Here is a 23,439-nt window from a genome sequence, read left to right as displayed (position 1 = left end):
CATACAAGCTGCAACAAGAACCCAGTCAGCTTGTGCGGGACACTGAGCATGTAGAGCAGAACCACCCAGGAAGGAGTGGTACTCGGGTTGTGGCTGGGAGCCGGGGCACACAGCTCACCCAGTTTGGGGCCTGGAGTTCAGCCTCTCCCTGAGCTCCTTCCCACCCCTCTGCCCCTGTCAGAGAATAATGAATGCAAATCAGTGGGCTGTCTTCCTGGAGAGAAGACACTGCGTGCAGCCCAGGTCCTGGATGCCATCAGAATGTCCAGCAGCTTGGGAGAAAAGGTCAGGGAATAAAAACCAAAACCCAAAGAGCAGAAAAGTTTCACCCAACATGACCAGAGAGTTTACATGAGCCAGACGCTTAAGTATCACCACGTTAGCTTATGCAAGCATGCCCCGCAGGGCAGTCCTCATTCCACCTCTTTTACACCCAAGACCTCATCGGAGCCCCACCACCAATTCTGGAATGTCAGTGTTGTTATCTTTCCCATGTTAGGGAGCAGCAAAGTAGGGCAGAGAGGCTACATTTCGTGCCTGAAGCAATAAAGCTGGTACTAGACAGAACCAGGGTTGTAGCTCATCTGGAGCGTCAGTCCAGCATGTCCCTCAGTACAGTCTGGGCCTGTCCACGTAGGGCCTACACAGCTGATTCTCGCAAAGGTATCAGCTCCTTTCCCCTGGAGAACAAAAGGGAGCTAGAGCCCCTAAGAGCTAGCGGCGGAATCAGGACGGGAACCTGAGTCTCCAGCCCATGGCTCAGGGTACAGACAGGGATCCCAGGTCCCCCTCACCCCCGCCCCATCCATGCCCTCTTTGTTTTCCCTGGGCAGGAGCGGTGCGGCTCCCCAGCACTGGCTCTGACGGGGACTGGATAGGGACAAGGGCAAGGCATGCACTTGCTTAGGTATTATTCTTCTCCATTTTCATGATGAAGGAAATTGAGGCCAAGAGAGGGAAGTAAGTTGGCCCAAGTCACAAGTGAATAAGTGACAGAATCGGAAGCAGAAGCCAAGTCTCCTAACATCTTCCTTCAATTCAGTCTGCTTTTTACTTCCCCTAAAGCAAAACGCTCATCACTGCAACTGCCAGACTTGTTCACTGTCTGAGCCAGAAGGCAGCTCGAGTCATCCGGACCAACCTCTACCCGCTGCTCAGGCTCCTTCCGCCACTTCCTGCCAAGCTCGAACACCTCCATCAGGTCTTTGGGAAGCATTTTAAATTCATTTATGTGTTCATTTACTGAGTGCTCTTATGTGCCAAGCATAAGGATCAGAAATAAAGATCTAGCTTAACAGGGCACCAAGCGATACCAACAGTGAGTTTGATAAAATATTATAGGTACCCTGGTAGCTATGGGAGTAGCAGGCATAATGAATGCTGTGGTCAGGACGGCAGGGAACGTGTGCAGCGAATCCGGAGGGATAAAGGGGCAGACTGAGAAGGGAAGGGGAGGGTTAGTAGGGGCCCCCTACAGGGATACTTTGGCACTCAAGCTCCCGGGACCGGTTGGTGCTAATACGGGATAAGAGGATGTCTTGTCCAGCACGGCATCACCCCGGGGGGCGCGCGGGGGGCGCAGGCTCCAAGGTGAGACTGCAGCTCAAACCCCACTTCCACTCACTGACTACAGGTGACCGCACCTACTTCTCTGGACCTCCACTTCCTGTAGAGTGGGGGTGATAATAGGATCTAACTCACCTGGTTGTTGGGAGCCTCATGTGACTAAGTAAGACAGGAGGTGTTCACCGCCTTGCCTGGCACACAGGAAGCTCCATGTACGCAGGAGCTTTCATTACTGAGGGATGTGGGAGCCATGTCGAGGGCTCTCACCTGAGAGCAGTGAGAGCCCCGCAGGGGGACTAAGCAAAGTGACAGGACAAACTTTGGGATGGGCACTCTGTGAGAGGTGCTGGCCGGCCCACGGAAGTTGCACGACAGGAAGCCAACGTGCTGAGGGCTTGACATGAGGCAGGACCATGGGGATGGCTGGGGTGAGGGCAGATTTCAGGCTTGGATGGCCATGAGGAAAGCAATACCCTTTCCTGACATGGTTTTGGGGGACGATGAGGAAATTGATTTGGGGTGCACGGTGTCTGGGGTGCTTGTTAGAAAAGTCTTCCTTGAGAATACAGAAGAGAGACTTTCCCAGGAAGGGGTGTTTTCTGCTTTGAAACATGTCAGCCTCCCTCTTCCCCAGCCCACCTCCACACCTACAACAGTCTTAACTTGGGAGTTGGCGATGCAGATTTCATTAAGTGGAGAGAGCTTCAGGGGCAGATTTATAGGACCGGAGAGCCATGCTTAGCCTCTCAGCTATAAATAGTGTGGAGGTAGGAGTCATCTGAGGTATCGCTGTGAGAAAACACAGCTGGGGACCCACGGCTCCTCCTCGTCACCACGGTGCAGCTAGCCGCTCAGTGCACAGGATGGGAAGGACCGAAGACACGCCAGCCAGAGTGGGTCCCGGCAGACTGCACATCTGCAGAGGCACGGGCCGACCCCTGACCTTGGGGATCGAATATCCCCCAAGGAAGAGCCCACCCACCCTGCAGGCAGGCAAAACCCACCCCTGAGGCCGGCTTCGTGCCAGGAGCCTGCAGGGCGCAGGCTGGAGGGAGTCCGCAGGCTGGAGAGGTTCGGCCCGTCCGCTCTGTGCTCCCTGCCGCTGGGGCTGCAGCAGCGAACGCTGCTAACCTGCTAACCACCACCACCAATGGCTAGGGACGGCCCGTGGGAGGCTCTATTCAGCTGGAAAGCACGGAAGCCTGTCTGCCTTCATCGGAGCCCTGAGAGCGGGATGAAAATACTGTGTTGGAAAGAAAGGACTTCTCTTTTGCAGGAGGAAGCTGGTGCACTATCTGAATCAGAAGCTTTTCTTTTACAAAAATTAGCAGATGGGCACAAATTGGCCTTTAAAGCTAGAAATCCTACATCACCCACCAGCACTCAGTGTTGTGTGTAATCACTTAAGCGATTCTGCTAATTCCTTTGGTGGGAGACCCCAAGGGAACAGTCCCCTGGGCTAACCCCGAGGCCCATTTCGATCACCTGGCAGTCCTGTCCAGGAAACTGCTGTCTTACCTCCTACCTGCTTTCATCACCAAACTCCTGGTCCTGCTTTTGCCTATGCTATTCCTTCTGCTTGGAATGCCCTTCCCTCCTCCGTGAGTTCCTATTTTTCCTTCTAGGTCTAACTCCCTATAATAGTCCCTCCAACCCTTCTGGATCCTTCTGTCTCTCCTATCTGAAATAACCAGGTCCTCCCCGCTTGCCTTGGCCTGTGCTAGTACCCCTACCAAGAACACCTCCTGACCTCCCCCACAATCTCTGTCTTCCCTGCAAGGCTGGCTAAAGGCCCACCCCCAGCAGGGACGCTTTGCTTAACCAGCCTCTGTCCTCCCAAGTCATTTCCTCACATTGTTTGGGCACCCTTTGCAGGCGTTCTTGTTTTTAGGCACACCCTTGAGTCTTTTCTCTCCTAAAAGGTTGTAAAGGCTCTGGAATCAAGGAACTAGCCTTTCTGCTGCCCTTTATGTCCCCTGGCACTCCTGGGCACACCGAAGTTGCTCCCAAAATGCTGTTGTAACTAACAATGGGTGGGACTTGGCTGAGCCACTCCCTAGAAGGGCGGTTCCTCCCAGGCTTCAGTTTCCCCAAAAGGGACTGGGGAGGGGGGTGAGTCTGAAGGCCCTTACACTCTGGCACTCTAGGACCCGGCCGTCATAACCTCAGAAGCTGCTGGGGATAGGAGTCGAGCCTGGGTTTTGGAGTCACAGACTCTCAGGACTGGGAGAGTCCTCAAGGGCCAGGTTATCCAGCCCACAGCTAATTCTGGCGCCCCTCCACCACTGCAGCACCCCTGACCTCTGGTCATCTGGAACCTCTGTCCCTAGAAAAGGCCTGCAGGCCATTTTGCCGCTGAAAAGACAAAAGCTGGGTTAGCCCTGGGATAGGCAGCCAGGGGCACAGCAGAAGCTCAATCTAAACTGGGAGGGGAAAATGTGGCCTATCAGAACGGAACTCAGGGCTTTGGGCCGCTGGCTCTGAAGCCGGATCCCAGCCAAGCCAAAAGCCTTTAGATTGCTGGCCTTCCTCCACAGCTCGGTGTAGCCATCACCTCTGTGATAACCATAATAGTGATCTGTAATTATTTGTGTTTGTGCTTATTTCAAATAAGGGCACGTGAGATAAACCAGGATACTAGGTGCATTTTTGTTTCTTTGTTTTATGGATTTTTCTAGACCTGCAGCTCTAGAAAAAGTGGCACCTAGAGTGAGCAATGAATGAATAACTTCCGGACTATGATATCCTCAAGAGCAGGAACCTGTATCTTCAACACTCAATGCCCTACAGGACTTGGACAAATATTTGTTGAATTAACTCAATTTAAAGTGAGTGTGTGTGTGTGTAGCTCTGTGGTTATCTGTGCACACGTTCTGGGAGTACCTGCTTTGTGGCATACACACCTACACACTCCCCTCTATTCTTCTGGGCCTTCCAGGTAATAACCTAGCCTCCGATTCATCACTAGAAAGTGACATACCTGAACTTTAAGATGTGCTTTAGTATTAAGCCCTTTGCATTTTACTGAGTGTTAGAAACAAACAAAAAAAACCCAAAAACCCCACGTGTAGAACAGGCTTGAATTTGATGAAAAGCTCACTGAAGACACTGTCCTTTAGAAAACATAGTTATTTCATAATTCAATCCCAGAAAGAAGCTTTCTTTCCTTTTTTTTCCCCTTTCTTTCTGAGCTTGTTATGCTTCCTTCTCTTCTGTAATAAGAGTATTGTAACTTGGTTCATCTTCTTGCCTTGGTTCTAGAAAATTCACAGCTAAATATAATGATCAATTATGTTAACATATTAGACCTACTTCTTTTCTTGTTCTTTTTCCTCCTATTTCCCTACAGCCTTAGCATAGTCCTTTTTGGACACCGTATCAAATCCTTTTAGCAGCCAGCAGAGATACACATCATAAATACTCACAGAGCTTGAAAACAATAGGTACCTGTAAGTCAATGATCAGTCTCACTTTTCATTCGGCTGACTTGCATACCTATTTTGTTGACACTCATTAAAAAAAACAACAAAAACAGATGGTGACATTTTCTTTCGTTTCCTTTTTAGAAAAAAATATAAGTTATGCCTTTAACTGAGATGAAATTAATGCAACCTGCTTAACCTTCTATGAAGTCAACATTTTCAACTTTCACCTTGAAAGCCCTGTGAAGTGTCCTGGGCGTGGGGTTTGGGGAGTAGTGCTGGTCGGTGGCTTTGGGGGCTGGGACTAGAGCCAGACCCCATAAAGTCCGGGGAGAGGACTCTGAGCTCAGAAAAGGAAAAGACTCCCAGTGAGCCTGTGCCCTGCCACATTTCCTTTCACTCTGCGAAAGAGGGCGCGGCCGGCGCGATGGGGCCCCAGCCCTGCGCGCGCGGAGCTTGCGGAGAGGAGCGCGCTCAGCCTCAGCTCGCGCAGACGCGGCGCGCCCCAGGGGAGGCGGCGAGCCAGGAGCCAAAACAGAAACCAAGGAATTGTGACCAACGTGAAAGTCAGGAGTCGGACTCAAGAAGAGGACTCCCTTGGAGAAGGTATCAGTGGAATATTCCCTGCCATACCGCACCGCGCTCCCCTCTCCTCCCCCCACCCCACCACCGCAGGACAGGTGAGAAAATGACAGGCAGGTGGGCAGGTAGCCCAGGATACTCACCAAGGTCGTTGTTGTTCATCATCGCGTTGGACGCCCGCAGCCGGGGCCCCTGCTGGGTAAAGTGGTAGCCGAATTTGAGAAGCGTTGCGTTCTTTTCCAACATGCTCACAATCTCCATTTCCACTTTGTTGCCCAGAGGCTGGCTCTTTGATGAAGAAAAGAACAGTAGTCACCACTCATCCCCTTTGTGCAGGAGCTCATCTTCTCTACGCGCAGAAACCCTGCGTGGTGCGCGGGGATTTTAGCCACGCCCCCCTTCCCCCTAGAACGGGGAATTGGGAGTCTGGAGAAGGGAAAAGGGTCACGCAACCAGGAGTGAATGAGCTGGGATTCAAACCCAGGCCCTGCTGGACGCCAAGAACAGATCTTTCCGAGAAAACTCGAGCAGGAGGGATCTTCAAATGAACAAGTCTTAAGGAAATGAAAAATCCTCCCTAGGCTCTACTCCACACTAATTAAATCGGAGTCTCCAGGAATAAGACTCAGGTGTCGGTGGTTTTTCAAACTCCCAGGTGATGTCAGTATACAGCCAGGTTTGGGAACCAGGCACTTAGATGAATCCCTTCAATTTACAAATGAAGTCGAGGCCCAGAGAGGGAAAAAGATTTGCCTAAGGTCACACAGTAAGTTGGGAATGCCCAGAGTTTGTTTTCTAAAGCCTCCCTCCCTCTGATCATGTTAGTTCCGTACCCCAAGATCTCTAGTGACAAAGACTGAAAGAAAACAAAAGAAAAGGGAAAACCTTACAATATAGTGTTGGGAAGGATACAATGAGGATGTTCATCAGTCTTGTTTATAATACTGGGGAAGAAGAGAGGCAACTTCACCCAGAGAGGGTTGCTCAAGTAAATGATAGCTGAGCTTTACAAGTAAGAGAACATGATAGCTGTCAGATGATGATGCAACTCTTTGGTCCCAGGCCTGGAACGATGACCACAAAACAACATGGAGAAAAAAAGCCCAGTAACAAAACAGGTCATATTTACGTAAAGGCACCTGTATCTTCCATACACATATATATGCCTAATGCCTAGAAAAGGACTGCAAGTGTCCTGGTGGTGGTGGGATTTAGGGGAGTTTTTGTTTTCTTCTTTGTATCTTATTGTTTGAGCTTTCTGTTACCACGTATGATAAGATAATACAAAATAAACATAAGCTTAAGGAGATTTGAAAAGACACGGAGAGCAAGCTAACATCATACCAAGGCTTACAGACGTTCCCCCCAAGGGCAGGAACAAGACAAGAATGTTCACTTTCACCAATACTGTGCTGGGGGTCCCAGCCAGGACAACAGGCCCCCTTCGCCCATCTCGCCCACCCCTCACCCCTCACCTCTGGCAACCACCAATCTGTTCTCTGTATCTATGAGCTTGGTTGTTTTCTGTTTTTGTTTAGGTTCCACACATAAGTGAGATCATAGGTATTTGTCTTTCTCTGTCTGACTTATTTCACTTAGCATATTGCCCCCGAGTTCTATCCCTGTCATTGCACATGGCAAGATTTCCTTCTTTTTTATGACTGAGTAGTATTTCATTGTGTGTGTGTGTGTGTGTGTGTGTGTGTGTGTGTGTGTTCTTTATTCATTCATCCATTGGTGGAAACTCAAGTTGTTTCCAAGTCTTGGCTATTGTAAAAAATGCTGCAATGAACATGGGTGTGCACATATCTTTTCAAAATAATGTTTTTATTTTCTTCAGATAAATACCCAGAAGTGGGATTGCTAGATCATATGGCAGTTGTATTTTTAATTTTTTGAGGAACCTCCATACTGTTTTCCATGGTGGCTTCACCAATTTACATTCCCACCAGTAGTGCACAAGGGTCCCTTTTTCTCCACATTCTCACCAACACTGTTATTTCGTGTCCTTTTTATTTTAGTCATTGTGACAGGTGTGAGGTGATATCTCATTGTGTTTTAATTTGCATTTCCCTGATGATCAGTGGTGTTGAACATCCTTTCACGTACCTGTTGGCCATCTGGATGTCTTCTTTGGAAAAATGTCTATTCAGATCTTCTGCCCATTTTTTGATCGAATTTAAAAATTCTTAAATTTAAATAATTAAATAAATGAAATTTAAAATTCAGGTCCTTAGTCTCACTGGCCACATTTCGATTGTGCAGTTAGGTCAGTGCAGATGTATAACATTCCCGTCATCACAGAAGATTCTATTCGATGGTGCTCCCCTAGACTGTGAGCCCTTGGATAGAACATAGTATCCAGTACCTCCAGGTCAAGGTCAAGGAACTGAATGGAGGAAGGAGGAACACGCTTGATGCACAACAACACGGGAGGGCTGAGAAGATACATTAGCCCACCATCCAAAAGGACAAGCATGGATCTCAGTTGGGACTCTTGATGGAGAACTCCTCCCGGGTATTGAGTTCACCAGAGCCTGTCTGGGTTCAAATGGGGCTGGGAACACCAAGCTGGGCAGGTAGAGTGACTATGGTAAAGTTCCATTGCTCATTTGTCGTGGCTCCTGAAAGAGCTGGGAAGAGCTCAGGCCTGTCCTCAGAAGACTCAGCACAGCCCTGGGCTCTGGCCCACTTGGCCTTGCAGGTAGTACTGAGACCATATAAGGGCCCAAGAAGGAACTGGAAGGTCCCCTGCCCACCCCACTTCTCAGGAAGCCTGGCCTCTCCTTGGGGCTGCTTTCCGGGAAAGCTCTGCCAGAACTCAGGATGGGCTAATCTCAGAAAGCACCAGTGTCCCCTGAGTGGAGGGGCTGCCAGCATCCGTGAGGGCTGTTTCTGCCAAGCTGACACTTCATGCCACTCGGTCCAGAGCACAAAGCACCCCCGTGCAAACTGCCCCCACCCAACCTCCCTACATCCCTGGGGAGGCAGCACAGGCAGGGACTGGCCCCTCTGTCGTCTTAGAGATGAGTAAACTGAACCCATGTATAGAGGGAAGTTGGAATGTGCTCCCTCCACTTAATGCCAGAGCCAGGGCTTGACTTTGACCTGACATTGGAAGGACCTCAGAGGATCCTCTAGACCCACATTCTCAAACAGGCGTCCAACATGCCTGGGATACGTGCAGATGTGTCTGGGTCATGCCTGGAGAAAATATAGGATTCTACTAGATAGTCATGGCCAGTCTTCCTGGAGTGTCTATCTTTGACCAAAACCATTATTTTTACATTAAAGAGTAAAATAAGAAATGTGCACACATCTTAAGAAGTATCATACTTGCCTCATTCTCAGGCTATCCCTCTTCAGGGGCCTCAATCATTTCACCGATGACAGAAGAGGCCACGGGGTCCCTGCCAGGACCAAAACTCTGATCTCTTGTTTTGTGATGTAGTGATCATTGTGTGCCAGGCGATGCCATAAGCATCACAAGTGATCACAAGTTCACAAGCGAACTCATTTTCTCCTCCCTATAAACCTGTGGAATATGTACTATTATTATAACTTTCATCTTACAGGCGAGGTCCATGAAGAACAGAGGTATTAACAAATGTCCCCCAAATCACAGAGCTAGTTGGTTACAGAACCAGGATTTGAACACAGGAGGTTCACTCCAGAGTTTGCTAGTCCTCGCCTAACTTGGGTACCTTTGAGAGAGTTCCAAAGGCAGAGATAGGGCTGCTAAGAGGGGCTCCGGGCAGATGGAGTCTGGCTCAGCGTGCAGGACTGTGATCTAACCGTTAATAATTTCTGCGTGCGGAAGGAACTGCCTGGGAAGGTCGTGGCTGCCTGTCCCTGGAGATGTGTGGACAGAGGGTATAGATAGTGTCTTGTGAGTCTCCTAGGTGTCATTATGAAGGGAGAAGTCTTAGGCTCTGGGACCTTGCAGGCCTCTGGGACCTGCATTCTGTGAAACCATGAATGGCTTGCTTGGATAGCATAAAAAAAAGGACAGTGGGTGAGGGGCAGTTGGGAGCTCCCTTGGCAGAACCCAAGGGTGGGTCATGCCAGGACTGACCCCGACAGACTGTGGCAGCAAAGCTGGGGACAGGGGACTGGGGAAGAACTCTGATCCCCCTTCCTTCAGATATGCTTAAGAATTAAATCAATCACATGTGAATAAATATAATCTTATTATTAAAAATTCAAATGATACTAAAGCAGACTGAGTAAAGTCAGAGAATTTCCCTTCACATCCCTAATCCCAATCCTACCCACTTTCTACAGAGTAAGCACCAGGCCACCGGGGTGTGTTTCCCTGGATTTTTTTTCTATGAAGTATATAATAAAAATGTGTGGATTTCTTATTTTTAATTTTTTCCTTTAAATGGGTTCATATTATACACATTGTTCTGCAACTTGCCTTTTTCATTTACCATTTTCTGGAGACCTTTCCAAGTCAGGACACAGAGAACTACCTCATTCCTTTGAACGGCTTCACAGGATGCCCTGGTACAGAGAGGCATGGAGCTTGCTTCTGTGCTCCTTGTTACAAGCAGTGTGGTGGAGACTTTGCAGGGGAGAGAGCCCGTACTCTTTAGGCTGGACACGGGGCCATGGAATGGCTGGGTTGAAAGACAGGCATATTTTGAATTAAAAATTACCGAGAGGGTACAAACACTGATGGGTCCTTCAGCAGTGATGACAACTCTCATTTCCCTGTGGCCGAGCATCATCAACTTGATGAGAAGATGACCAGATTCGCTGGCTTACGAACAACCAACCCATACCCTAGCTGGAATTGAGTGGGTGGCTCTGAGACCCCCATTCTGGCCAGAGGCACCATGGGCATCAGAAAGCTCACTTTGTGCATCGGATGGGACCAATCACGGCCTTTTCTTTGTGGTCCAGAAGATGTGGCAGTTGGGAATACTTAAAAAAAAAAAAAATAGAAAGGAGCCCTGGGAATTATCTAGTCCAAGTTGAGAGTTGCAAATCCCGGCTGATATTAAAATTCCCTCCATATCATAGCTGCCAAGTTCTGTTCTGCTTACATACCCCTGAGGATGGGGGCACATCACCTTTGAGGCACCCTGCTCCATCCCTGGGTAACTCTGCTCGTTAGAAAGGTCTTTCTGGCCAAACCACAGCAAAGGAAAATAGTACAGCTGATTCTCACTTTGGTGATTTTTTAAAGTATGTCTGCCAATTCTTTGATTCTCCTCCCTTCCGAAGGTGGAGCCTAACTCCCCTCCCTTTGAGGGTGGTTGTGCTTAGTGACTCACTTCTAACAGATAGACCATGGCTGAAGTGACCATGTAACTTCGAGCGTTGGCTATAAAAAGGCATGTGTGGCTGTCTTCTTTCTCCGCCTTGGACTGCTCACTCCGGGAGAAGTTAGTTGTCATATAGCGAGGCCACTCAAGCAGCACCCTGAAGAGGTGCACACGGCAAGGAGCTGAGGCTTCCTACCAACACCCGTGGAGGGAGCCATCTTGGAAGCGATTTCTCCAGCCCCGGTCAGGCCCTCAGACTGCACTTGACGGCAGTCTTGTCAGAGAGCTTGGGCTGGACCCATGTGGCCAAATGGCTCGTGGATTCCTGACTCCCAGAAACTGTGAGCTCATACATGTTCATTGTTATTTTAAGCTGCTAAGTTTTTGGAGGTAATTTGTTACACAACTATAGATAACTTATACTCACAGACAATGCTGAACAAAAAAAGCCAGACACAAAACAGCACCATGGGGTTCCATTTATATGAAGTTTAAGAGCAGGCAAAACTCATCTATGGTGATAGAAATCAGGACATGATTGGATCTGGAGGGTATTAATTGGGAGGGGGCATATGAGGTGCTGGAAATGTTCTATATCTTGATCTTGGTGTTGATTACCTAAGTGTGTGTGTGTGTGTGTGTGTGTGTGTATTATTATATATTACATTATTATATAATAATATACCATATAATCCATCCATATATATTTATATATATATATACACACAATATATATATAAATCCATTAAACTGTCCACTTAGGATGTATTTGTTACTATATGTAAGTTACATATAGTAACATTTACTTCAATAAGAAGTAAATATAAGAAGGAAAGGGAATAAGGGAGGAGAGAAAAGAGATAAAAAGTCATTTCCTGCACCAGCTAGAATTTCTCAGAGGTCAGTGCTCCCCACCCCACTCTTCCACTACCAACTGGTCTAATCAACAATAAAAATATTGGGGCAACTGAGTGGCACAGTCAATTAGGCATCTAACTCTCGATTTTGGCTCACGTCATGATCTCAGGGTTGTAGGATCAAGCCCCCCTTCGGGCTCTGCGCTGGGTGTGGAGCCTGCTTAGGATTCTCTCTCCCCCTCTCCCTTTGTCCCCCCCAAAGAAAAACCCAAACAACAACAACAATAAAACAATAGAAATATCACCTCCCCCTTATTGACAGAAGACACATGCCAGGTACTCATTAAGGGATCAACACATTAAAGCCTCTAACAGCCCTGTTGCATGAGTATGCACACCCTTCCCATTTTAGAGGTGAGGAGACTGAGGCATGGGTACATTAAGTGGCCCCTCCCCGCTATTACACAGCAAGAATACAACAGAGCGGAGGCTTAGCTTAGACTTGATCCTTGTGTCAGAGATTTGAAGACAGGTAATCCCTGGGTCAGTCTGTCTCCTGTCTGGAAAGCTCTTGGCTTTTCAGAACAGAGTGCAGCCTCCACTGAGGACTGGACATGGTGCAAGATGGTTGTTGTCACAAATCTTTATTCTGATTCATGCTGATCTGTGTAAGAAAAGGATTTTCTTGACGTCATATTTTTTTCTCTCATTTCCACTGACTCTATCTCATTTTTCCCTGAGAAGTGAGGTCAATGAAAGACCATACTTGGCATTTTGAGGAAGGGACAGTGACGCATGCCCGTCCTCTCTTGGAGGCTGGATGTTTCCAGGCTGAATTACTTCAGTACACACGGAGATCAACACAAAAATTGTGCACAAGCCAAGAGCTGCTGCTTAGAAGCTGAATGTATAAGGAACAAAACAGAGAACATGATTGGTGGTGAAGTCTTGCTTGCTTTGTTTTCCTCTTTTACGCAAAACCATTTTCAGTCTCATTAAAAAAAAACAACAACAACTTAGCCAGCTGCCTTGAGTATGTAATCTAAAACTAAGGGGGTGTCATCCTGTGTGAAAACCTTCAGGATCCTATTCCAGTGTGGCTTTTGTTTTCTTTCTAAACTTATCTGGACTAGGAAAATAATCCATTCTGGGTAAATAAGAAAACGCAATCCACTTCCTTTAGCTTCTTTTCAAAATATGAAGCATATCCTCAACTGTCCAATATTGGAATGAAATGTGAGAAATCCAGCCAATATCCCCCAGACATGGCACATACCTTCATTTGGGCAGGGGTCATGTTTTCAGGCCTTGTCTGCTCTGAGGGGCAGAGAGTACCCAGTGCCCCGAGGTCCTGGGGAAGGACCTGCTGGAGGCGGCTTTGTTGGGAGTGAGGAGCGCAAATCAAGAGGGACAGAGAATCACCATTTGGACTTGGCCGACTTGGGATGGAGAGGGCTGGCAGGCACCACATACACACACCCCGTATGTGGGGCCTGCTCCTGGGGGCTGAGGGTCTCTCCCATCCAACCACAAAGGCAGCCTGTCTGGAAGGCGGGACACCTCAGTTCTGGCCCAGCTCTGGCACGAACTTGATCCGTGACCTCAGCACATCCCGTCCCTTCTTTGATCCTCAGTTTCCCCACCTGCAGAAGGAGGGGTGGGACTAGACATTTGCTCAAAGCCTTCGGCTCTGGGTCCCGGCCTCTCTGCCCCCTCCCACCCTCACTGCTGGCTCAGGGCCACTCGAGGCAGTGCAACATTGCTTGGAGATAAAGAGAGATGACTGAGTACACAAACAGCCCCAGGATCCCAGTTCCCGGCTTAGGGTCCTGAGCCAGGCAGCCAGGCTCTTGTCACGGGGGCAGAATTCCCCAAGTCCCTTTCTCCTTTGTTTGGCCATATAAGGAAGGAGGGTAGAGGCTCACTAACACAGGTTACTGTCCCAAGGACTGAGGGGAAAGCTGTGGCCTCTGAGGACCTCGGTGACTAACCAGGAATGAGGAATAAATCAAATGCCACTCATCACCTCCTCTGTGGCATACCCCTCAGAGCCCAGAGCTGGGGCACCCCAGGAGAGACGCACCGTGAGAGGCCCTGTGGCCTTCCCTAGACTCCAGGCCTGCGGAAGCACTGCCCCACAGGTCGCCCTCATCTGTCTGGCTTCCCAGGCCCTGACGCCTGCCCTCAATCCTCTCCTATCCAGCTGGGAACCATCTTCCCAGAACACAGCCCACAGCCCACTTTCATTTAACCTACCCGCTCAGAGCCCTTTAGATTTCCAACCCCCTTTCTGGCTTCTTCCAGGGGATGGGCTCTATGGCTTCCCTCTCTCGTTCTTCATGTGGTTTACTGCACCTGAGATGCCTTGGCCTCCACTTCACTCCCTGAGATACTATCCATCCTAGAGGTTTATCTCAAACTCCACCTCCTCCAAGAAGCCCTCCATGATGCCTGCTCCTGACTGAGATTGCTTTCTCAAAGGCCCCCCATCTGTGGCTTGCTGAAGCACCTGGTTCAATGATTATTTCTGTACTTGCCTGCCTTCCCATCCAGTGTGAAATCACTGGAGGGCAGAGCCAGAGCCTCATTCATATACAGAGCCTAGCACAGCCCTGGGGTTCAGCCAGCACTCATCAAACACTCAGATGAACCAAAAAAGGGGCTCCTAGGATAGTGGCGGGGAGGTGGTGACCAGCGCTCTAGCCTCACACCAAGGGAAAGGGACCGCCGAAAAAGCCAAGTAAGACCCACACAACACCACAGTAGGAGTCAAAAGACCAGAGAGGCACAGTTCATGGACTGTGGAATCACATCAGCCTGGGTTCGAATCTTACCTCTGTCACTTACTCACTGTGTGACCATGCGCAGGTTACAGAGCCTGCCTGGGCCTTAGTGTCCTCATCTACAACACAGAGTGGGTTATAATACCCACTCACAAAAAGTCTTTGAGAGCATTAAATGAGATAATGGATACATGGCACCTCCTCAGTAAATTAACTCTTAGAACACTGTGTAAACTCTCTAGGTCACCTTTGGAGTAATTATAAAAGTTCACAACCTCATAGTTACTATCTGTCATTTCCTTATAAGTAGAAATTCTTATGATCCCCATTTTGTAAGTGAGGAAACTGAGGCTCAGGGAAGTGAACATTCTCACACCAGGGTGTTCAGTGAGGGGGAGGGTGCTGGTCAGCACTGGCTCTGAGTCTGGACTCAGCCGCGGCCGACAGCAGCGAGAGGGAAGGTAGGCAGCTCACTCTCTGTCAGCTGTCATCACAGGGACCTGAGGCCAGTGCTCTGGGTACCTTTTGGCCAACATTCTGCCCCAGGAGTCAGGTTTCAGCTGACGCTGGGTAGACCCTGACTCCCTGCCCAGCCAGACTTGGAGTCCCATGAGTAGCCAATGCCAGGCCTTGGCCTCGGGCTGCCCCTAAGCCTGCTGCATGCCTTTGTTCCAGTGGATCTGCCCCTCCTGCCAGAAAGCAGGATCAGCATTGGCCAAAAGCGCGGGAATGGGTGATGCAGCAGCTGCTGTTGGCATGTGAGAGATGCAGGAGTCCCGTGTAGCAAATTCAGCCGACAGCCCTGCTACTCTTTATATGAATCAGAGAAAAGTTCCTTCTCTGGGTGAACAAGCCCCACGCGAGGGCTTAGAGAGTAGAGTGTGGGTTGGATTTTGCCCCCTGCCCCCTGTGCAGTGAACATACACAACCACCCAGGGCAGCCCTGCTTACCAAGCACCACGGAGAGGCCAAGTTCCGAGCTGAGCACTGAAATAAAGAGATGGCTCAAATACAGCACGAGCTTCTGAGAAGCTCATGGGAAGCCGAAGTGCCAGGAGAATACAGGGAGGGATCACTTAACCATCTCTGGGGAGAGGGTTAGAGGCCCTAAGGTAGGCTAATGGGAGAAAGTAGTGATACGCAGGCTCTCAAAAAAAAAAAAAAGTTGGATTCATAGTGTTTATCGATATCCATAGTGTAAATGTTCCCACCAGGAGTGACTTCGAGGTAGCAGCGTGCCATCCCTAAGGTGGAGTGAGGAGAGATGCTTGCAATCAGCTCTGGCAAGCTGGCTCTGGAACACCACTCGCTGGGAGGAGAGGCTTCAGCTGAATCCAGAGGAAGAGGAGGGATTCTCCAGGCAGAGGAGGGGCAGGGGCAGGAGAGGACATTCCAGGAGGAGAGACAACCAAGAGCAAAGACATGGAGGTGCACAAGTAGAGAGTTTTCAAGGGGTTACGGCTGGGAAGGGCTGTCAAAGCCTCTGGAGCCCGGTGATGCTTTAGTTCTGGACTCACACGGGACCACGTGCCTGCCATAATTCATAAGCTGCACACTAAAGTTTTGTGCACTTTTCCATATTGTGCGATATTTTACAGTAAGGATGAAAAGTACAGATAGTCTCACTCAGGAATAACTGCTGTCTACAATTTTGTTATATTTCCTTCCAATCTTTTTTCCATGCAAGTGTTTATATGACCATCCAGCAAACATTTTCAGGTAGGAAAACAAAAGTTCCCTATCCAGAGCCCATAAAGAAGAAAGCATTTTAACATCAAAAGCAACGTGGCGTCATGGAAAGAGTGTGGGCTTTGGAGTCACAGAGACCTGAATTCGAATCCTACCTCCCAAAGTGCTAAGTGGGTGGTGCTGAGAAAGTTGCTTGTCCTAGCCTGTCCGGGCTGCTTCTCAGCTGCAGACTGAGCAGATAATACCCACATCCTGCAGGGTGGTTGGGAAGGTCGGAGATGATATGTGTAAAGTGCGTCGCACAGAGCCCAGCCCACCACAGACCCTTAACACAGGCAACATATAAGATATGGTAGCCAGAATCATCTTAGAAAGTCAAAACTGAAAGAGTTGCCCTGATAATAAATGTCTGAACCACAGAAGTTACAGAGAAATGGTAACCCCATTAGGAGAAAGTCAAACTAGTATTTGCCCAGAGAATAGACTCGGTGGTAAGGAGACGGACTCAAAAGCCCACTGAGTGGGGCTGGGGGAAGGTGTTTGAAGAAAATAGGGATATTTAGTCTGGTGGGGAAGACTCCAGTGGTTTATAAGATCTGTGCCCCACGTGCAGCAGAGAACAGAATTAAACCCAATAAATAGGACTTGAAGGAAGCTGATTTCTACTGGATATGGGGAGGGATATTCTAAGAACTGAAGGGGTGATCTTGGTAGGGAGTGAGCTCCCATCACTAGAGGTATACAAGCAGAACCTGGCAGAGCACTTGATGGACATGATGAAGAAGGAAGATGAGCATGGTGGAGGGTGTGGACCAACGAACTTTGGGGTGCCTTAAGGCTGGGCGCTGGATCTGTTCTGTCCAGCAGCACCTACCCATCCATCCATCAGTACATGGGCAAGTGCAGAACCGGGAGCATCCTGTAGTGAAGGACACAAAGAGACCCTTGTGCATCTAACCTGGTTATCGATTTTCAGTTCCACTAGAGAAGTGTTGTATGGAAGAGCTTCCACCAGGTGCAGGATCCCGGCTCCAGATATGAAGTTGGATTCCACGTTCAGCGTCTTCAGCACCTTATTTACCTTGAGCATCTCCGCAAGGGCCTTGAAGCACAGGATAAAAGCAAGGGTACCCATGAGTCACCCTGAGCAGGGCTGGAGCCCCTCTTGGGTAGAACCTAAAATACTGAGAGGGCCTTGCTGGGAGCAAGAGTTCCTTGCACACTCCTGCTGCTTGAGTCGGGGACCAGGCAAGACGATCTCTGCAACCTCCTTCACGAAGCACAACTCCCGCGTCTCTCCTCCCCTCCAATGCGCCATGGCTCCCAAACCCCTAACTGGAGAATTCCATACTCCTTAGCCTGCATCCAGCCTCGATCACCTGGTTCTCCTCCCTTGCTCGGCCTCAAGGCTCACTGCTCCCTTACAGTCAGGCTGATCTTAGCTCTTTGTGCATGCTTGGTGCTCTTCCACTGCTTTGCCTTTGCTCACCCTGTCCCTGCTGCCTGGGATGCCCTTTCCTTTCTACTTTACTTTGTCCAAACCCTGCCTGTCCTTCAAGGCCATTCTCAGTTCCTCTCCAGGAACCTTTATACTGATAGCCCCAGCTAGCTGTGGCCTGACCTCTTGCACTTTGTAGGATTTATCCATAACCTCCCTCATGGACCTTGTATCCCTCTGTTCACAGTTGTTTTTACACTGGTGTTGTCTCTGCTATTAGACTAGCTACTCTTGGTGGGAAAATCAATAGAGAAAATCCCCAAATATGCACCTTATTCATCCCATGGTGCCCACGTGCTCAGCACACAGTAGGTTCTTGGTCACGGTTCACTGAGTGACTAGTGGAGTCTCTACCTCCCCAAAATACCCTCCACTCGTTACTTCTATTTCCCTGTTGGGATTCCGTGGAGTCTTTGTTCTCTTCATCTGAGCAGCAGAGACCAGAGAAGGATGCCTGGGAAACCACCCCACTGGGCAAGTGACCAGGGCAAACGGGAGGAGAGGAGCTCAGGTGGCCCCCAGCACGTTTCAGAGGAATTCAGCCAGGGGATGTAGATGACAATCAGAGCCTCTGAAGGAAATGAGGTAATTAGCAGTTGGTGGAAACGATGTGTCATGGAGGAAAGGGGACACCAGCAGCTGATAGCCCAAGATGTACCATAGTGGGCCCTGGTTGTCTGAAATGACTCTCTGAGCCAGGAATGCCCTTTCTACCATCCCTGCTTGCTGAAATCCTATACAAGCTCAGCTCCCAGAAAACCTTCCTTGGTGAAATCATCCTTCCCTCCTCCCCCTGTTTCCATATGCCCCTAGGATGCCATGCCAGCTTTCTCTAGGACCCTGAGGAGGTTGGACACTCCTGAGGAGAGGGCCCCAGGCTATGTTCTTTCCACAGCATCTCGTTTGCTCCCCACAGATGGCCTGTCCAGGCCTGATAATCAAAATATTTAATAACTGATAAGCAAGTGCCCCAGGCCAATCCAAGTGAACCAGCTGGTGGCTGAGCAGGTCCTAGAGACCCTGTCATGCCAGGTGTCAACTCTTTTCTGGATCATGGTAGAGGAATGGGGGTGCAGGGAGAGAAGCTGGGGCAGGGAGTGGGGGCACTTACAGAGCTTTCACTCCTATGTAGAATTTAAGAAACAAATGAACAAAGAAAAAAAGAGAGACACACACACAAAAATAGACTCTTAACTACAGAGAACAAACTGGTGGTTGCCAGAGGGGAGGTGGGTGGGGGGATGGTTGAAATGGATACGGGGGGTTAAGAGTACCCTTAATCTTGATGAGCACTGGGAAACTTATAGAAATGTTGAATCATTATACTGAACATCTGAAACTATTATAACATTAATTATACTTCAATTAAAAATTAATTTTTTAAAAGAATTGATTGCTACGAAATAGACTTCAAAACCAGGAAAGTTATCAGGGATAAAGAAGGGCATTACAGAATGACAAAGGGGTCAATTCTCCAAGAAGACATAACAATCCTTAGTGTATATGTGCCTAACTACAGAGTGTCAAGCTGCAAGAGGCAAAAGCTGATAGAACTACAAGGAGAAAGATGAATCACTGCTAGAGTTGGAGATTTCAATAGCCCTCCGTCAGAAATGGAAAGATCCAGAAGGTTGAAAATCAGTAAGGACATATTTGAACTCAACGACACCATCAGTCAACTGGATAGAAGTGACATTTAGAGGCTACTTCATCCTACAACAGTAGAATACACATTCTTCTCAAGTTCACATGGAACATTCACCAAGATAGATCACCTTCTGGGCCATGAAACACACTTTAACAAATTTAAAGGAACAGAAATCATACAACATCTGCTCTCAGAGCTCAGTGGAATTGAACCAGAAATCAGTGACAGAAAGATAACTTTGAAAATCCCCAAATATTGCATGGTGATTAAACAACACATTTCTAAATAACACATGGGGCAAAAAAGAAACCTTAAGAGAAAGTAAAGTTTTTGAACTAAATGAAAATGAAAACATACCTTATTAAGATTTGTGGGATGCGGTGAAAGTAGTGCTTAGAGGGAAATATCTAGTATTGAATGTATATATTAAAAAAGAAGAAAAATCTAAATTCAATAACCTAAGTTTCCATTTTAGAAAACTTTTAGAGGAGCAAATTAAATCCAAAGTAAGCAGAAGGAAATAAATAAGAATTACAGCAGAAATCAATGAAGCTGAAAATGGAAAATCAATAGAGAAAATCAGTGAAGTGAAAAGCTGATTCTTTGAAAAGATCAATAAAATTGATAAGCCTCAAGCCAGGCTAAGAAAAGAGAGAGAGAGAGAACACAAATTTGTAATTTGAATTACAAATTCAAATTGTGAATTTGAACACAAATTCATTTCTTTCAGAAATGAAAGAGGCCCATTATGACAGATCCCATGGAAACTGAAAGGATAATAAAGGGGTACTATGAACAACTCTTAAATCCACAGATTTGATAACCTGGATGAAATGGGCTAATTCCTTGAAAGACACCTTGCCAAAGCTCACATAAGAAGAAATAGACAATTTGAATAGGCCTTTACCTATTAAAGAAGTAGAATCAATAATTTATAACCTTCCAAAACAGAAATCACCAGGCCCACATGGTGAATTCTACCAAATATTTAAGGAAGAAATGATACCAATTCTCCACAATCTCTTTCAAAGAATGGAAGCAGAGGGAATACTTCCTAACTCATTCTACAAGGCCAGCATTATCCTAATACCAAAACAAAGACATTACAGGAAAACTACAGACCAGTATCTCTCATGAACATAGATGCAAAAATCCTCAAAAATATAGCAAATTGAATCCAACAATGTATAAAAAGTTGACCCATGTAATCCCATGACCCAGTAAATCCCATGACCAATGGGATTTAGCCCAGGTATGCAAGGCTGGTTCAACATTTGAAAATCAATTAATGTAACCCATCACATCAACAGGCTAAAAAAGAAAAGTCACATGATCGTATCAATAGATGCAGAAACAGTATTTGACAAAATCCAGCACCCGTTCATAATAAAAACTCTCAGTAAATTAGAAATAGATGGGAACTTTCTCAGCTTGGTAAAGAATATCTACAAAAAGCCTACAGTTAACATCATGCTTAATGGTAAGAAACTGGAAATGTTATTACTAAGATTAGGTACAAGGCAAGGATGAACCCACTTACCACTCCTTTTCAACATCGGAATAGAAGTTCTAGCTAATGCAAAAAAGCAGGAAAAGGAAATCAAATGTATATATATTGGGAAAGAAGAAATAAAATTGTCTTTGTTTGCAGCTGATATGATTGTCTCTGTAGGAAATCTGAAAGAATTGACAAAAAAAAAAAACAAACCCTCCTGGAACTAATAAATGATTATAGCAAAGTTGTAGGAAACAAGGTTGATATACAAAAACTAATCACTTTCCTATATTCTAGCAAAGGAACAAGTGGAATAGGAAATTAAAAACACAATACCATTTACATTAGTACCCTCAAAAGTGAAATACTTAGGTACAGAGCTAACAAAATATGTAGAAGATCCTATATGAGGAAAGCTACAAAACTCTGATGTATAAAAATAAAAAACTAAATAAATAGATATTCCATGTTCATGGATAAAAAGACTCAATATTGTCAAGATATCAGTTCTTTCCCACTTGATCTACAAGTTCAGTGCAACACCAGTCAAAATTCCTGCAAGTTATTTTGTGGACATTAACAACCTGATTGCTGCTAAATGATTAACTGCCATCCCTGGTAAGCTAATTCTTGCACTTTTAATCTATTAGTGTTGTAATAATCATACTATACTGTCAGCCTTTAGTTGTCTGCTTGGCCAAATGGATCGTTGTGTTCATGAAAGGGGGAGCTATGACTGTAGGTCACAGTTGTATTCTCAGAGCCTAATTCAGTGCTGGACACAGACAGACTCTCAATAAATATGTTTCAATATTAAAAAAAAGAAAAAAAGAATTGATGGCTACTTTATAATAAGTACAATTTAATTTGATCAGCAATATCTTTAAGACTTGAGCAAAAAACAAATAAAATTGATCATCAGGACCCATTGAGTAAGACAATGATTTTAGATATAGAGAAACTGAAGCCAAGGGAGGGGCAGGTCCTTATCCAAATGTGATGTGCTGAGTGGAGACAGATCCGCTTTAGAATTAACAAGACTTGCATTTGAATCTTAGCTCCACTTCTCACTTGCTGTGCAACTTTGGACAAAGCAAAATGCCTGAACTCCCTGCACCCCAGGTTCTTCATCTGCAAAGTGGGGAGACCTGCGTCCCAAAGATCAGGGATGGCTGTGGATATTAACTAGGATAATGTACAGATGTTGCCTGGAAAATGGCCCTTGTGTTCACATCATCTCCTGGCTCCTGGCCCATTGCCTTTCACCATACCATACAAGGTTCTTCCTTAGTGGGGTTCGGCCAGTCCTGAGGCCACAAGCATCAATCCTTCTGTTTCTATGCCCCCCACTCCCAATGCAGCAGAACTGAAAGGTACGTACATGCGCCACAGGGTCATTGCTCCGTGTTCCCACGATGCTGAACTTCTTCACATATGAGTTATCTTTCAGGGCTTCTGCATACGCCTTGAGAGTGGGTATGGGGATGTTCTGCAGAGAGAAAGGCAGGCAATGAGGAGCAGCCCTGACCAGGGTCAGGCTGGGCAGACAAATGGGGCAGTAACCCTCTCACACATGCAGCCTGATTGCTAGTAGGTCTCTGACCAAAGAGCTGAATAGGCAAAGGGTTCCGGCTTTGCCCCACATGGTTGCGATTTAGAGAGAACTTTCTGGTAAACAGATTGAGAAAATCCTCCCTGACAATTTCAGGTAGGACCCACAACTATCTGTGCAGGTAGAAACCAGAGAAGGAAAAATCAAGGCAGAGGATGCAGAGGAGTGTTGTGCCGAGAGCTCAGGACTGGGGTGTGGGAGTGGACAGGGCCTCAGCCTCTGCTTGGACAACCGGCCATATTTCTGACTCTCTCTGTGACTCAGGGTGAGGTCGCCCCCTCTCCCTGGGCCTGTTTCTGGAAAACCAAGGTGGGGGGCTGGGCACTGCACTAGATGTTCTCTAGGAGACATCTGTCCTGGAGGGTCTCAGGTGTACTGCACATCAGAGGCTCCCAGGGAACTTTTTTTTTTCCTATTAAACAGGAAAGAACTTTTACAACTTTATTATTTTTTCTTGGTTACTGTCCCTAGGTTTTCAACCCACTAATAAGACATCTTTGTTTTTTTTTAAATTTTTTATTGTTATGTTAATCACCATACATTACATCATTAGTTTTGGATGTAGTGTTCCATGATTCATTGTTTGTGCATAACACCCAGTGCTCCACGCAGAACGTGCCCTCTTTAATACCCATCACCAGGCTAACCCATCCCCCCACCCCCCTCCCCTCTAGAACCCTCAGTTTGTTTTTCAGAGTCCATCGTCTCTCATGGTTGGTCTCCCCCTCCGATTTCCCCCCTTTCATTCTTCCCCTGCTGCTATCTTCTTCTTTTTTCTTAACATATATTGCATTATTTGTTTCAGAGGTACAGATCTGTGATTCATCAGTCTTGTACAATTCGCAGCGCTCACCATAGCACATACCCTCCCCAGTGTCTATCACCCAGCCACCCCATCCCTCCCACCCCCCCACCACTCCAGCAACCCTCAGTTTCTTCCCTGAGATTAAGAATTCCCATATCAGTGAGGTCATATGATACATGTCTTTCTCTGATTGACTTATTTCACTCAGC

General features: G+C 47.2%; 1 protein-coding gene across 5 annotated transcripts in view; it reads right to left on the bottom strand.

Moving 5' to 3' along the window:
• The window catches only part of TMOD1 (tropomodulin 1), an 84,638-nt gene that overhangs the window by 2,858 nt on the left and 58,341 nt on the right, over positions 1-23,439 (bottom strand). For 4 of the 5 annotated variants that reach the window (XM_028108698.2, XM_088019208.1, XM_028108694.2 and 1 more), the window contains 3 exons: positions 22,195-22,302; positions 17,131-17,274; positions 5,714-5,858 (listed from right to left, as the gene is read on the bottom strand). In XM_028108698.2, the coding sequence (XP_027964499.1) occupies positions 5,714-5,858; positions 17,131-17,274; positions 22,195-22,302 (397 nt within the window). Of the gene's footprint in view, positions 1-5,713; positions 5,859-16,132; positions 16,425-17,130; positions 17,275-22,194; positions 22,303-23,439 lie in introns of those variants that run through there. The other variant, XM_028108699.2, reaches the window with a different exon arrangement.

Source organism: Eumetopias jubatus, unplaced genomic scaffold, assembly GCF_037043125.1.
Source record: "Eumetopias jubatus isolate StellerSeaLion01/CBP00866 unplaced genomic scaffold, mEumJub1_p1.0 scaffold_15, whole genome shotgun sequence".
NCBI classification, from domain to species: Eukaryota; Metazoa; Chordata; class Mammalia; order Carnivora; family Otariidae; genus Eumetopias; species Eumetopias jubatus.
The sequence above is the reverse complement of the archived record's forward strand: the minus strand, read 5'-3'. Positions and strand labels throughout refer to the sequence as shown.